The 14,799-nt window shown below is 40.4% G+C and overlaps 2 protein-coding genes across 4 annotated transcripts in view; one reads left to right on the top strand and one right to left on the bottom strand.

Annotated features, from left to right (window-relative positions):
- Positions 1-11,435, bottom strand: part of ccdc40 (coiled-coil domain containing 40) — a 77,773-nt gene extending 66,338 nt beyond the window's left edge. The window contains exons 1-3 of the mRNA XM_059948513.1: positions 11,417-11,435; positions 9,674-9,728; positions 2,226-2,330 (exon numbers count right to left, since the gene is read on the bottom strand). Coding sequence (XP_059804496.1) covers positions 2,226-2,330; positions 9,674-9,728; positions 11,417-11,433 — 177 coding nt within the window. The 5' untranslated portion in view covers positions 11,434-11,435. The remainder of the gene's footprint in view (positions 1-2,225; positions 2,331-9,673; positions 9,729-11,416) is intronic.
- A 94-nt stretch (positions 11,436-11,529) lies between these two features.
- LOC132380031 (lysosomal alpha-glucosidase-like) overlaps positions 11,530-14,799 on the top strand; it is a 44,999-nt gene continuing 41,729 nt past the window's right edge. For all 3 annotated transcript variants that reach the window (XM_059948508.1, XM_059948511.1, XM_059948509.1), the window contains exon 1: positions 11,530-11,872. The gene's annotated coding sequence lies outside the window, so the exon portion shown is untranslated. The remainder of the gene's footprint in view (positions 11,873-14,799) is intronic.

The raw sequence follows: 14,799 nt of genomic DNA, 5'->3' as shown, positions 1-14,799 counted from the left end.
ACTTTCTTCAGCCACAGCTTCATGATTTCTTGTTGCATTAACATTCTGCCAATGATAAAAGTCTTCCACACAAGATGAGTTTTTGACAGTTAAAAACCAGAATGAAGTGGGTTTTTTTATATAAGATCACAAGATATAGAAGAATTAGGCCATTTGGCCTTTTGAGTCTGCTCTGCCATTTCATCAGGGCTGATCCAATTTTCCTCTCAACCCGAATTTCCTGCCTTTTCCCCATATCCCTCATGCCCTGACCAATCAAGAAAGTATCAACCTCTGCCTTAAATATACATAAAGACTTGGCCTCCACAGCAGCCTGTGGCAAAGAATTCCAGAAATTTACCACTCTCTGGCTACAAAAATTCCTCCTCATCTCTGCTCTAATAGCACACCCCTCTGTTCTACAGCACTGACCTCTGGTCTTAGACTCTCCCACCATGGGAAACATCTTCTCACCATCCACTCTTTCAAGGCCTTTCACCATTTGATGATCACTTCCCCCCCCCCCCAAGGGTTTTTTTTTTAAATCTTAAACTCTCTAATCTATTCCAGTTCATTGTATCACATCCATTCCAGTATAGCTAATCCCCCAGTGGGCTCAACCATGAGCTGCTCTAAAAATCTATCCTGTAGGCACTCTAGAAATTTCCCCTCCTGGAATCCAGTACCAATCTGATTTTCCCAATCTATCTGCATATTGAAACCCCCATGACTATTGTGACATTGCCCCTTTGGCATGCATTTTCTATCTCCTGTTGCAATTTGTAGACCAAATTCTAACTGCTGTTTGGGAGCCAATATACAACTCCCATCAGGTAAATGAAGCTTCCTCAAAGAATGTATTATATCATAACAATATAAACAGACAATAGGTGCAGGAGTAGGCCATTTGGCATAAAACCCTTATGTACCCTTACAGTACCCTTATGTACTGTATGTTATTTGGTGGGGTTGATTCTTGGTTGGGGAAATTAGGGATGCCTCACATTACTTGCAATGGTCACATCTTGAGAACAAGTAAATAAATAATAGCTTGTTGCAGCAAGGGTAGAGTTTCTATATGACAAGTTGGAAGAGGTTGTTTTTGGGAACCACTTGATGGAGAGATTAATGGATAGCACTTTGTGTTTGATGTTAACAAGACTACGCGTCTTTCTTGTGATGATGTACTAAGAGAAAGGGAATGAAAGGAAGGCTGGGATGTAATAAATAAAGTCTTCTGGAGACTGAAAATTAGAAATAAACAAGATTGCAAGGCTTCAAAATGGCAAAGTAAACAGCAAGCAAAGCAATGTCTTTACAGAAGGGAAAATGTAAGTAAAGGAGATTATTTTGCTGTGTTCCATTTTATATTTATAAGAAAGAAAACCTCTGCTTGACTTGATGATGTATACATGAATAAAACTCTATAGACACTAGTATGCCCCAACAATCAAAATTAATTACCCTACTAGATTATTCCAGTGGTGTAGAGATTAAACTGTAAACCCCACAGTGGTCAATGAGACAAGCCAGTATTTTCCCCGGTTTACTTTCACAGTGGCACTCCATTTATTGTGGGCCAAAGAGAATAGGTAAGTGACAATTCACAGAAAAAATAATAGAAGTATTAAGAATGACTTCATACCACTATTGAAGAAAAATGTACAGTTCTAATACCATTCTACAAAGAGTATACTGGCATCAATGTTTTGAAAGGTTGAACCTTCGTGAGTAAATGTAACTTTGCATTTACCGTATCTACTTCAATTTATAAGATAAATAGATAGATACTTTATTCATCCCCAAGGGGAAATTCAACATTTTTCCAGTGTCCCATACATTTATTGTAGCAAAACTAATTACATACAGTATTTAAATCAGTAATACAGTATTTAACTCAGTATAAGGCTGAGATGACATGATACAAGTCTTTAAAATAAGAAATATTGTATTAATTGTGTAGAAAAGAAAAACTACAGTTCACTAATATGATAGTAACCAATAAAAAAAAAGGAAATTCAGAAGAAATGTCTTTACCTTTCAACAGGGAAAATGTAGAAGTTGCATCACAAGGAGTGAATGAAATAAGTATTCTTAGGGTGGAGAGAGGTAACTATACTAAAGAATACAGGGTTACACTGGTATTTAGACAAGGGAAACAGATCAAATATTGCGTAATCATCATGTGGGGAAAAAAGAAATAAAACAAAGAAAACAGCTTATGAAATTCTATAGGTTTTTTTTACCATATCTGTTTTTGTATCCCCTGGATCATATTGAGTATCGGTTCCTGTGGGCTCTGAATTGAGCATGTCATCTCCTTCTTCAGCCACATCCTTAGTAGCTTCTTCCTGAATTTCATGAAAATGCTATCAATTAGCAAATGCAGGCACAAAAGATGCCCAACAACCCTTTATCCACAGCCAGGTACTTGGGGTTAATAATTTTCTTCAATTCCAGTTCTGAGGAATGGAAAATGCCTATGCACTGTGTGATTTCTTCTGCCATGCGATGGCAATTTTTTACACATCAGTTACCCCAGAGTGAGGAATTAATTTAATGGCAAGGATTTGGCATGGACAATTTTAGATTAGGCTCTGAAATCAGACAACACTTAGCACCTGCTTATGAACATAGATACACACCATTCCTTTCTCCTACTCTAATGCTTTCTTTACAGGCACCTCCACTTCATCCAACACCATTTTCACCATCCTTCCCCTATTTCCCCTTTAGCTCATTGCAGGGTGACCAGAAAATATACAATTTCAAGTCATTTATAGTGCAGACATTCCCAGACTGCATACTATTAGATCTCTTTTTTTAAACAGGACAGGAACTTTTCCAACAAAACTTTGCTGTTACATAAATATTATATAAGACATAGGAGCAGAATTTGGCCATTTGGCCCATCAAGTCTGCTCCGTCATAACATCACGTCTGATTTATTAGACACCTCAATCCCATTCTCCTGCCTTCTCCCCATAGCCATTGACATCCCTACCAATCAAAAACCATTCAATCTCTGCTTAATATATACACAATGTCTTGGCCTCAATAGCTGTCTGTGGCAACAAATTCCACAGATTCACCACACTCTGGCTAAAGAAATTCCTTTTTATCTGTTCTAAAGGAACATCCTTCTATTCTGAGGCTGTGCCCTCTGGTCCTAGACTCCCCACTCTCCATATCTTTCATTATTTAACAGGTTTCAATGAGATCCCCCCCCCCCCCCCGCCCACCCCCAATTTTCTAAACTCCAGCGAGTTCAGGGCCAGTGCCATCAAACACTCCTCATACTTTAACCCTTTCACTCTCAGGACTATTCTCATGAACTTCCTCTGGACCCCTCCAATGCCAGCACACCTTTTCTTAGATAAGAAGCCCAAAATTGTTCACAATACTCCATGTGGTTTGACAAATGTTTTAAAAAGGTAATAGCCTTGCTTTTATATTCTGGTCCTCTCAAAATGTATGCTAACATTGTATTTGCTGGCATTACCTTCCTTATCACCGACTCAACCTGTAAGTTAAACTTCAGGGAATCCTGCATGAGGACTCCCAAGTTAATGCCTTTATTCCTTCTACCAAAGTACATGACCATCTAACACTTCTTTGCCCATTCTCTTAATCTGTGTTTAAATGCTTCTGCAGACTCCCTGCTTTCTCAACACTACCTTCCTCTCCACCTATCTTTGTATTGCCCACAAACTTGGCCACAAAGCCATCAATTTCACCATCCAGGAAACTGTCCCAACACTAGCCCCTGCAGAACATCACTAGACAATGGCAGCCAATCAGAAAAGGCCCCCTTTATTTCCCTCTTTGCCTTCTATCCATGCTAGTATATTTCATATAATACCATGGGCATAAGAGCATTCTTTAGTATCCTCATGTGCACTGGATGTCACAAGAATGAAAAATACTGATGTTGGTGAAATTGGTATCAAAACTGAAGGAAACATCCAAAAGGTACACTTTTTAAAAAGTGATTGAAGAAGCGCAAACTGCAAGGAGTTTCTAAAGGTATTGAGTGGCAAAGTGTCTCCCTGCAAATATTTTTAATAACTTTGGTGTGCCACAGGGGAAAAATCAGGTGGCAACTCTTTTTACTAGCTCTGGGATTTTATGATATCAGGCATTCTTTAAGAAAGATGGGAATGGGAAGGTGAATTGGCATCAATAATAGGGTGCATCTGCTCAGATAATGATACTTACCACACGTGTGCCTGAGGTGTCTTTCTTTATTTTTAGCCTGTTGCCACATCCTTTGCCCTTTACAATATCTCATCTATTTTGAGTCACTCTGCCTTCACCCTTCTTTTCTTGCTCAGATAAATGATAGTGATCTATTTGTGCTCACCTAACTAGCCTCCACATTTAATGGACGTTCCCCTGCAATTTTCACTACTTCAGTGAGATTTCATCAGCACTCACATGGTCCACACCCATCATTCTGAAGTGATTGTTCCTTGTGGAACTCTTTTAAACCATTCTTGCATCTTGACCAATGAATCCCCATCTTAGAGCATTTTCCTATACAATTGCAGGCGATACAATGTCTTTTACATCATCTCTACCCACTATCCAGGGACTCAAACAATCCTTTTAGTGACTTCCTTCTTCGTATCAAGTGAATGGTACTCAATAGTCATTGTGGCGCTTCTCTTGAATTAAAACAACATGGATAAGGTGACCATTTTGAAAAACACCTTTATTCAGTGTACAAGAATGATCCTGAGCAACTATTTGTCCATCACTGTAATTCTTCATGCCACTCTCACTCTGACTTACCAGCTGTGGCCTCCTCACACTATTCCAACCTGGTAAGCTTAATCTTCCATCTGAGCACAATACTGAATTCATCACTTTGGAAAACTCACTTTCTCTGTATCCGATCTGGCCAGTTCTGCTGTAAGTTCTGTTGTAGAGAGCTAGGCTGAAAGCTGAGAAGCAGGACCTCCACGGCAGTAATTTCTGGATTGCTACCCGTGCCATGCACCGGTGAGGGTGGAATCAGGCTGATTGAGCAGATTAATGGGTGGCTGAGGAGCTGATGCAGGGGGCAGAGCTTCAGTTTCTTGGATTATTGGGATCTCTTCTGGGCGAGGTATGACCTGCCCAAAAGTGACGGGTTGCACCTGAATCCAAGGGGGATCAATATTCTCGTGGGCAGGTTTTTTAGAACTGTTAGGGAGGGTTTAAACTAATTTGGTGGGTGGGATGGGGGGGGGGAAGAGAACCGGAGTGAAGGGACTCAGGATACAACGGATTGTTAAAAAACAAAGATAGCATGCAATCAAACTGTCAGGAAAACCAGGCAGATGATAAGACAAAATTGCAGCCAGTAGGGTGAGCCTCAGTGCAAAGTGTTATATCTCAATGCATGGAGTATAAGAAATAAGACCATAAGATCATTAGAAGTAGGAGCAGAATAAGGCCATTCAGCCCATCGAGTCTGCTCCACCATTCCATCATGGCTGATCCTGGAACCCACTCAACCCCATACACCTGCCTTCTCGCCATATCCTTTCATGCCCTGACCAATCAGAAAATGATCAGCTTCTGCCTTAAATATACCCATGGACTTGGCTTCCATCACAGTCCGTGGCAGAGCAATCCAGAGATTCACCACTCTCTGGCTGAAAAAAAAACTCCTCCTTAACCTCTGTTCTAAAAGGTCACCCCTCAATTTTGAGGCTGTGCACTCCAGTTCCTGATACCCCCACTATAGGAAACATCTTCTCCACATCCACCTTATTTGGCCCTTTCAACATTTGGTAGGTTTCAATGAGATCAATAAGATAGATTATCTTGTTGCACTATTACAGATTGTCAGGTAAGATATTGCAGCCATCACTGAATCATAGTTGAAGGATGGTTGTAGTTGGGAGCAGAATGTCCAAGCATACACATTGTATCGGAGGGATAAGAAGGTAGGCAGAGGGGTTGGTGTGGCTCTGCTGGTAAAGAATGACAACAAATCAGTAGAAAGATGTGACATAGGATCAGAAGATGTCGAAGCCTTGCGGGGTGAGTTAAGAAACTGCAAGGGTAAAAGGACCCTGGTGGCAGTTATATTCAGGCCTCCCAACAATAGCTGGGATGCGGACCACAGATTACAATAATGGCATGTCAAAGGGGCAAAGTTATGATAGTCATAGGAGATTTCAACATGCAGGTCAATTGGGAAAATCAGGTTGGCAATGGATCTCAAGAGAATGAGTTTGTTAAGTGCCTACGAGATGGCTTTTTGGAGCAGTTTGTCATTGATCCTACTAGGGGATCAGCTGTACTGGATTGGGTGTTATGTAATGAATTGGAGGTGATTAGGGAAAAATAACCCTTTGGAGACAATGATCACAATATGATTGAGTTCAACTTGAAATTTGATAGGGAGAAAGTAACGCCTGACATAGCAGTATTTCAGGGAAATCACAGTGGTGTGATTGAGGAGTTGGCCAAAGTAAATTGGAAGGAGATGCTGGCAGGGATGACAGCAGAGCAGTAATGGCACGAGTTTCTGGGAAAAAAATCAGGAATTTGCAGAATAGATGTATTCCAAAAACAAAGAAATACTCAAATGGCAAAATAATACAACTGTGGCTAACAAGGGAACAAGGGGCTAACAAGTTAATGTAAAAGCAAGAGAGAGGGCATACAACAAAGCAAAATTTAGCAGGAAGACATAGGATTGGGAAGCTTTTCAAAACCTACTGACAACAACCAAAAGAATCATAAGGAGGAAAAAGATGAAATGTGAAAGCAAGCTAGCAAACAATATCAAAGTGGACAGTAAAAGCTTTTTCAAGTATGTTAAAAAAAAAGAAATGAGAGTATATATAGGAACATTAGAAAATGAGACCAGAGAAATAATAAGGGGAGACAAGGAGATGGCAGATGAACTAAGTGAGTATTTTGCATCAGTCTTTACTGTGGAAGATGCTCACAGTGCGTCAGATGTTGAATGGTGTGAATGGGAGAGGGTGCTCAAAAAGCTGAAAGACCTAAGAGTATATATAACACCCAGTCCACATGAACTGCACCCTAGGGTTCTGAAAGAGGTAGCAGTAGAGATTGTGGAGGCACTAGTAATGACCTTTCAAAAATCATTGGACTCTGGCATGGTGCCAGAGGACTGGAAAATTGTAAATGTCACTCCACTCTTTAAGAAAGGTGGAAGACAGCAGAAAGGAAATGATAGACCAGTTAGCCTGACCTCAGTGGTTGGGAAGATGTTGTTAATTGTTAAGGATGAGGTTATGGAGTACTTGATGACACAGGACAAGGTAGGACAAAGTCAGCATGGTTTCTTTAACTGAAAACCTTGCCTGACAAACCTACTGGAATTCTTTGAGGAGATTACAGGTAGGATAGATAAAGGGGATGCAGTGGATGTTTATATTTGGACTTTCAGAAGGCCTTTGACATGAGGCTGCTTACCAAGTTAGAAGCCCATGGTATTACAAGAAAGTTACTGGTATGGTTAGAGCATTGGCTGATTGGGAGGAGGCAGTGAGTGGGAATTAAAGGATCCTTTTCTGGTTGGCTGCCAGTGACTAGTGGTGTTCTGCAGGGGTCAGTGTTGGCTCACTTCTTTTTATGCTGTATAACAATGATCTAGATGATGATGCTAAGTTTGTAGATGATACAAAGCTTGATGGAAGGACAGGTGGTGTTGAGGAAACAGGTAGGCTGTAGAAGGACTTAGACAGATTAGGAGAATGGGCAAGAAAGTGACAAATGAAAATGTTGGAAAATGTATGGCCATGCACTTTAGTAATAGAAATAAAAGTGCAGACTATTTTCTAAATGGGGAGAAAATCCAAAAATCTGAGATGCAAAGGAACTTGAGAGTCCTTGTACAGAACACCCTAAAGGTCAACTTGGAGAAAGAGTCAGTGGTGAGGAAGGCAAATGCAATTCTAGCTTTTATTTCAAGAGGTCTAGAATACAAGAGCAGGGAAGTGATGCTGAGGCATTATAAAGCACTGATGAAGTCTCACCTTGAGTACTGTGAACAGTTTTTTGTCTCCTCATCTACGAAAACATGCTGGGATTGGAGAGGATTCAGAGGAGGTTCACAAGGATGATTAAGAGAATGAAAGGGTTATCATACGAGGAACATTTGATAGTTCTGTGTCTGTACTCACTGGAATTCAGAAGGATGAAGGGGGATTTCACTGAAACCATTCTAATGTTGAAAGGCCTAGACAGAGTAAATGTGGAAAGAATGTTTCCCATGGTGGGGGAGTCTTGGAGAATAGGCACAGCCTCAGGATAGAGGGGCATCCATTTAAAACAGAAATGCAGATAAATTCCTTTACCCCGAGGGTGTTGAATTTTTTAGAATTTGTTACCGCTGTAAACTGTGGAGGCCAGGTCGTTGGGTGTACTAAAGGCAGAGCTTAATAGTTTCTTGATTGGACATGGCATCAAAGGTTATGGGGAGAAGGCCGGGGTATGGGGCTGAGGAGGGGAGAATGGCAGATCAGACTCAATGGGCCAAATGACCTAATTCTGCTCCTATGTCTTTTATGGTCCAAGTTATCATCTGCAACATGAACTCAGTTTTGTTTTTCTCTCCATTGACAGTTCCTAATCTTCTGGGCATTTCCTGCCATTCTGACCCACATTTTGCAGCTGTTACTTGCTCCTTCAATCTTTTTTTTCTGATCTGTGCTTGTTAATTTGTCAACCAGATGATTTTATCAACAAACTATATTTATGGCAATCGTGGCCTCATCTTGTGTCCTAACAATCCCTTCTCCACCCTTCCTGCAGCTTCAAGTTTACTTGTTCTCTCTCTTCCCTGTTTCTGACAAAGAAATGTCAACTGTTTCTTTCCACAGATGATGCCTGACTGCTAAGTGTTTTCAACATTTTTTTTATATGACAGGGTTTTGAGCAATTTAATTCAGCTTTAGTCTTGCTGATAATTAATCTAATATGGCTTTGACCAACAGTATTTGATGCTTCATATAATGGTAGAGGAATTAAAGGAAGTAGCACACCCACATTGCGATTCTGTCTTTCATGTTTGGAAAACTGACTGCTGTTTCATTATTCCCTTTTTTAAAAAAACCTCCATCTTTTGTCATATGATGATTAAGTGAAATGGAGGGATAAGCAAATGGTAAATGTAACTACCAGTAGAAGGAAGTAAGAAACAATGAATGGCACTTCCACTATTTGCACCTTCAACTCACTCAGATCCTTCAGTATGGTACTGCAGAAACATGAAATGTAATCATTTTAAACACAGAGCCATACCCAGTTGTTATAATACCATGCTGGAATCCCAATCTCAGCTGGCACACAGATTCTGACAAGTCTCTATATTTATTTAGAGATACAGCATGGAACAGGCCCTTCCTGCCGAATGAGCCATAGCATCCAGCAAACTACCTATGTAACACTAGCCTAACCACAGGACAATTTACAGTGACCAATTAACCTACTAACCAGAATGTCTTTGTACTTGGGAGGAAACTGGAGGACCCGGAGGAAATGCATGCACTCGCAAGGAGACCATACAAACTCCTTACAGACAAGTCTTAGAATTGAACTCCGAACTCCAGAACATCCCAAGTTGTAATACTGCTGTATGAACCACTACGCTATGTGCCTGAAGATCTACAAATTGGTGAACTAAATGGTACAATAAAAACAAAATTGCTAAATATGCATTTACCTTCTCTGATACTTCTTGACCTTGCTTCAAGCTTTCAGTGATCTCAGAAGTGAGACTATAGTAAGAGAGAAACACCAGAAACAGAAAATAAATGCTAAATTCTGAGAAATGGAAGTGATAACAGCAACCACTGCTAAAACTAACATTTTAAAAGTAAATTTCTGGAAAAAGAAAGGCTAGATTCTACATCTACATAATGTCTATGTAAGAACAATTAAAACCAATCCTAGATAGTAAAACCAATTTCAAAATATTATAATTCTATTGCATTAGTTATAATGTTAGAAACATAGCAGTTAGCCTAACTAGGTTCAATTCTCGCACATAAGGAGTATGTGCATTGCCTGTGACTAGATGGGCTTCCTCTGGGTGCTCCAGTTTCCTCCCAAATTCAAAAGATGTACAGGTGTTTAGGGTTGATTGGTCACATGAATGTAATTAGGCAGTACATGCTTTTTGGGCCGTAAAGGGCCTATTTAAATGAAAAGAAATAGAAATAGAAATGTAATAATTGCATGCATTTATTACTGTACTTAAATTCCAATTTCAATACCTGTTTTGAGATTCTTTAAAACTCATGTCAAGGATAACCACAGTATCAAAATAGTATAAAACACCTAACATCAACTGATCAAAATGCAGAAAGTAATTCTGTATAGATTGAGATGTTAAGATGATTACTATTTGGAGCTGCTTGAAGAAAAATAGTTATATCACAAAACAGTCCTTTTTAGTCATATATTTTATTATGCCACCTTCTCTTCTAAACCTTAACTTTGCCCTGCCTTGGGACCCTTTAAAAATTGCTTGCCTTGGGGTAGTCCAAAAGAATCAGTTGATGAATTTGTATAGCATAATTTCATGCTAAGGACTACCATTGTATTTTTCAAATTGCAATACTTATTTATATATTAATCACCTTCTCCAATTATCATTCTATCCCTTTCTACTCATTCGTTGATGGCTCCTTCCAATCTGTATCCATACGATTGTCATTTGATCAATAACTACACCAGGGGGTGAATCACAATATCTATTTCCTCCATTTACTTCAATTAAAGGCAGTAAAATATTTGCTTTAAAATAAAACAAGGTGTGGCTTGACAGCTTCATGAGATTCTATCCCGACTTCCAGTGCTGTATACTATTTGCATGTTCTCTCTGTAACTGTATGGGATTCTTCTGGTTGTTCAGGTTTCCAATTACATCCCAAATGCCGTGCAGGATGATAGGCTATTTGGCTGCTATCATAGGTGGATTCAAGTGCAGTGGATTATGTATATAATAGATCAGTGGGATAATTGCTGTGGAAATGGGTTTGCTCTATGAGCTCGTACAAATCCGAAGGGATGAATGGCCTCTTTCTCATGAGTATGGAAAAGAGTTGCTCCACCTACAAAATTTTGCTTTTGTTTTAATCAAGTCATATAACCCTTCAGCCCATCACTAAATATCTATCTACGATAATATTTCTAAAACTAGTTGGGAGGTACAGTCTCATTACCAAACCAAAGATTATCAGAAAATTTGTTATTTTTCACAATTAAACGTTGACATAAACGAAACTTTTAAGAATTCTGAATAACCAGAGAACTTCAAAAGTTATACTCATATTGACTAATTCAAAGCAAACCCAAATACAAGGGACGTCGGTCGGCAATTAATGAACTAAATAATCACACATGCACGCTAAAGAAATAATAAAAGCCATCTATTGGTCGAAATTCGGACACCAGCCAGTACCTCTCCTCCTCCGCCATGCTCTCCGTTGCTAAGAGACACAGACAACAACCCGGGGCCGCTTCGGGGATCACGTGGGGGGTTGTACCACGTTTCGAGGAGAAGGAGGGGGGTAATTTCCTTGGCGGGTTCGGAGGCGCAACAGGATCCGGCGTGTGGGCAGGCGGTGGGAGGGTTGGCTGCCTCCTGATGAGGAAGCGGCCTCCGGCGCCTTGTCACTCGAGCAGGCCTGTTTACCTCTGCCAAAGTACTTCCCAGTTTCACTACTCCCAGGTCAGCACCTGCCCGGCCGGGTGCCTCCAGCACTCTGTCCCGCTGGGGCCCAAAGACGAGGGCCTCTCATGGGGGCAGAATGAGGCCATTCAGCCCCTCAATTCGGTTCTGCAAACCATCGCCACAACTTCTGTTTCTCGGCTTTTGACCTGTAATTAATTATTCTCTCTCTTCAATTATGAAAAGGTAAGCGTTTTTATTTCCAATGTTTGGTTGCAATTTGTTTTTTTTAAAGGGGTTTCGCGTTCCTTGAGCTGTCTTTACTAGAAGGTACAGCCAACATGAGCTTGTCTGAGGTAGATTCTTGGATGTAACAGAATATATCCGTAAAAACAGGGAAGTAGATGTGAATTACATGGACTTAGGTAAGGCTTTGGGAATTTTTCAAAGTATATCCAGGCCACTGTGGGGACCAGGATTCAATATTGGCTTGGCAATAGGAGACAGATTGCTTCTGCCCTGGATGTAGGTGGCATGAATAGTTAGATTATGCACAACACAAAGATTCAAAGTTCAAGGTTACTGTATTATCAAAGTATGTATATATCAGCATATATTACCTTGAGATTAATTTTCTTGCAGGCATTCACAGTAAAACAAATGAAAACAATAGATTCAATGGAAATTTAGATTAGATTCAACTATATTATCATTATGCTGAGTACAGATATAAAGCCATTAAAATGCAATTAGTATCTAACCAGTAATGCAAAAGTATAGTATTATTTACAAAATACCTGCAAATGAAAAGTAAGTTACAACACACAAATATAAAAGTGCTGAGACAGTACAATATGGGTGTCATACTGCTTAGCGCTGTGATGTGAGATTCAGCAGGGTTACAGCCTCAGGGAAGAAGCTCTTCCTGAGCCTGCTGGTGCAGGAGCGGAGGCTCCTGTAGCACCGACCAGATGGGAGGAGAGTAAAAAGTCCATGGTTAGGGTGAGATGCATCCTTGATAATGCTTTTCGCCCTGCCCAGGCAGTGTTTATGGTAGATGTTCTCAATGGTGGGCAATTGGGTGCTGATAATCCACTGGACATAAAGATTGATAACCAATTGATGTGCAAAGGGCAAACCGCAGATGAAAAATAATAAATAATACTGAGAGCACTTTTCCACCTGTAGTCAATTGGTTTTGCTGGCATTGAGTGAGCAGTGGTTGTGGCACCATTCAACCAGATTTTCATACTTCATCTTATATGTCTTTGATCCAGCTAACAACAGTGGTGATTGCCAGAGCTGTTGATAATGTGGAGGTTAGATTTAGGCTGCAGAGTAGTTTGGGTGCGTTGGTGAAATGGGCTGAAATGTGGCAATTGGATTTAGTTCAGGCAAACGCAAGATGATGTGTTTGGGAGAAATAATGAGGCTAGGACGTCACCATGAACAGTTGGGTCTTGGGGGATGTCAAGCATCAGAGGCACCTTGGATTACAAGTCAATATATCGTTAAAGGTGGCAACACAGGTAGGTAAATGTGGTTAGAAAGAATACTAGTACTAGTACTAGTCTTCATTAGTCAGGCATTAAATACACAAGTAGGAGGTTTATGCTTCATTAAGACCTTGTTGAGACCTGAGCTGGACTGCTGCATGCAATTCTGGTCACCATGCGATATGAAGGATGTGATAGCACTGGAGACAGAGCACTTCATTAATGAGGAGAGAATACAGAAGCAAAGTCTCTTTTCCCTGGAGTGGAGGAGATTTAATCAGAGTGAAATTGAAGTTTATAAATTTAAGAGGAGTATAGTTTAGGTAGACTGCTAGAAATATTTCTTCTGTCAGAGGTACATAAAACTGCAGGACACATTATGGAAAAGGAGAAGAAATTTCAAGGGAGACACTTTTAAACTTACCACTCTGGCTGAAAAAAGGTCCCTCTCATATCATTTCTGAATCTCTTCCCCTTTACCTTAAATGTGTCTTGTAGTTTGAGCTCTGTTTGACAGAGTAGCTGAAAATGGGTTGTTCATATCAAGTGAGCTCTTCAGTCACACTGGCGCAGAAAGCTATGGGTGCCAAACTGGTTGGTGTGGATGAATTGGGTGGAGTGGCTTGTTTCCATGCTCTTTGATTCTATGATGATAAGGTGCTCTGTAGCATTAGAGCTACCACCACTATAAAGACCTGCCATTAGCACAGAGGAACTTGTCTTATATGGCATTGACAAATTCAAATTTAGAAAAGCAATGACTGTGCCTACCGTAACTTCCTCTGAAAAGGCTGGTGTATGAAGTGACAAACTCCGCAAATAATCAGCAAATGTGCCATAACGTGAGAATAAGGCCATTTGGCCCGTTGAGTCTGCTCCACCTTTCCATCATGGCTGATTTATTATCCCTCTCATTTTCCTGCTTTCTCCCCGTAATGTTTGACACCCTTGCTAATCAAGACCCTGTCACTCTCCATGTTTGGTATACCCAGTGGTTTGTCTTCCACAGCCATCTGTGTTAATGACTTGTATTTCTTCATGAAAATACTTACAGATATAATCTGGTGAGCACCTGATGTTTCCAAGCATTGGGATTACAAACATTTACTGCTTTGGTGGTGTATCTTAAGTGTTTTGAGGTGACTTCTGTAGGCTACCCATGTTCATGAGCTGATATTCAGCATTTGATTTGCATGGGTTCTCAGGGCCTATTTTCCGCCTAGTCTATCTTTTATCTGTGCAGACAGAGCTCAGTTGGTTCCCTGTATGTAGAAAAGATGAATGCAGGTAGGTAAATCAGTGTGTTTCAGAGGCCATTGGTTAGAATATAGGAGATTGAAAATCTGGTTAAGTGGTGCCATAACCACAACCTCTCACTCGATATCAGCAAGACCATGGAGCTGATTATTGATTTCAGGAGGAGAAAATCAGAAGTCCATCAGCCAGTCTTTATCGGAGGATCAGACATCGAGAAGGTCAGCAACTTTAAATTCCTCGGCTGTTATTACTTCAGAGGACCTGTCCTGGGCCCAGCACATGTGCAGTTAATAGACAATAGGTGCAGGAGTAGGCCATTCAGCCCTTTGAACCAGCACCGCCATTCAATGTGATCATGGCTGATCATCCACAGTCAGTGCCCTGTTCTCACCTTCTCCCCATCCCTTGACTCCTCTATCT

This window comes from Hypanus sabinus, chromosome 23, assembly GCF_030144855.1.
Source record: "Hypanus sabinus isolate sHypSab1 chromosome 23, sHypSab1.hap1, whole genome shotgun sequence".
Lineage (NCBI taxonomy): Eukaryota > Metazoa > Chordata > Chondrichthyes > Myliobatiformes > Dasyatidae > Hypanus > Hypanus sabinus.
This window is presented reverse-complemented; position numbering and strand designations above follow the sequence as displayed.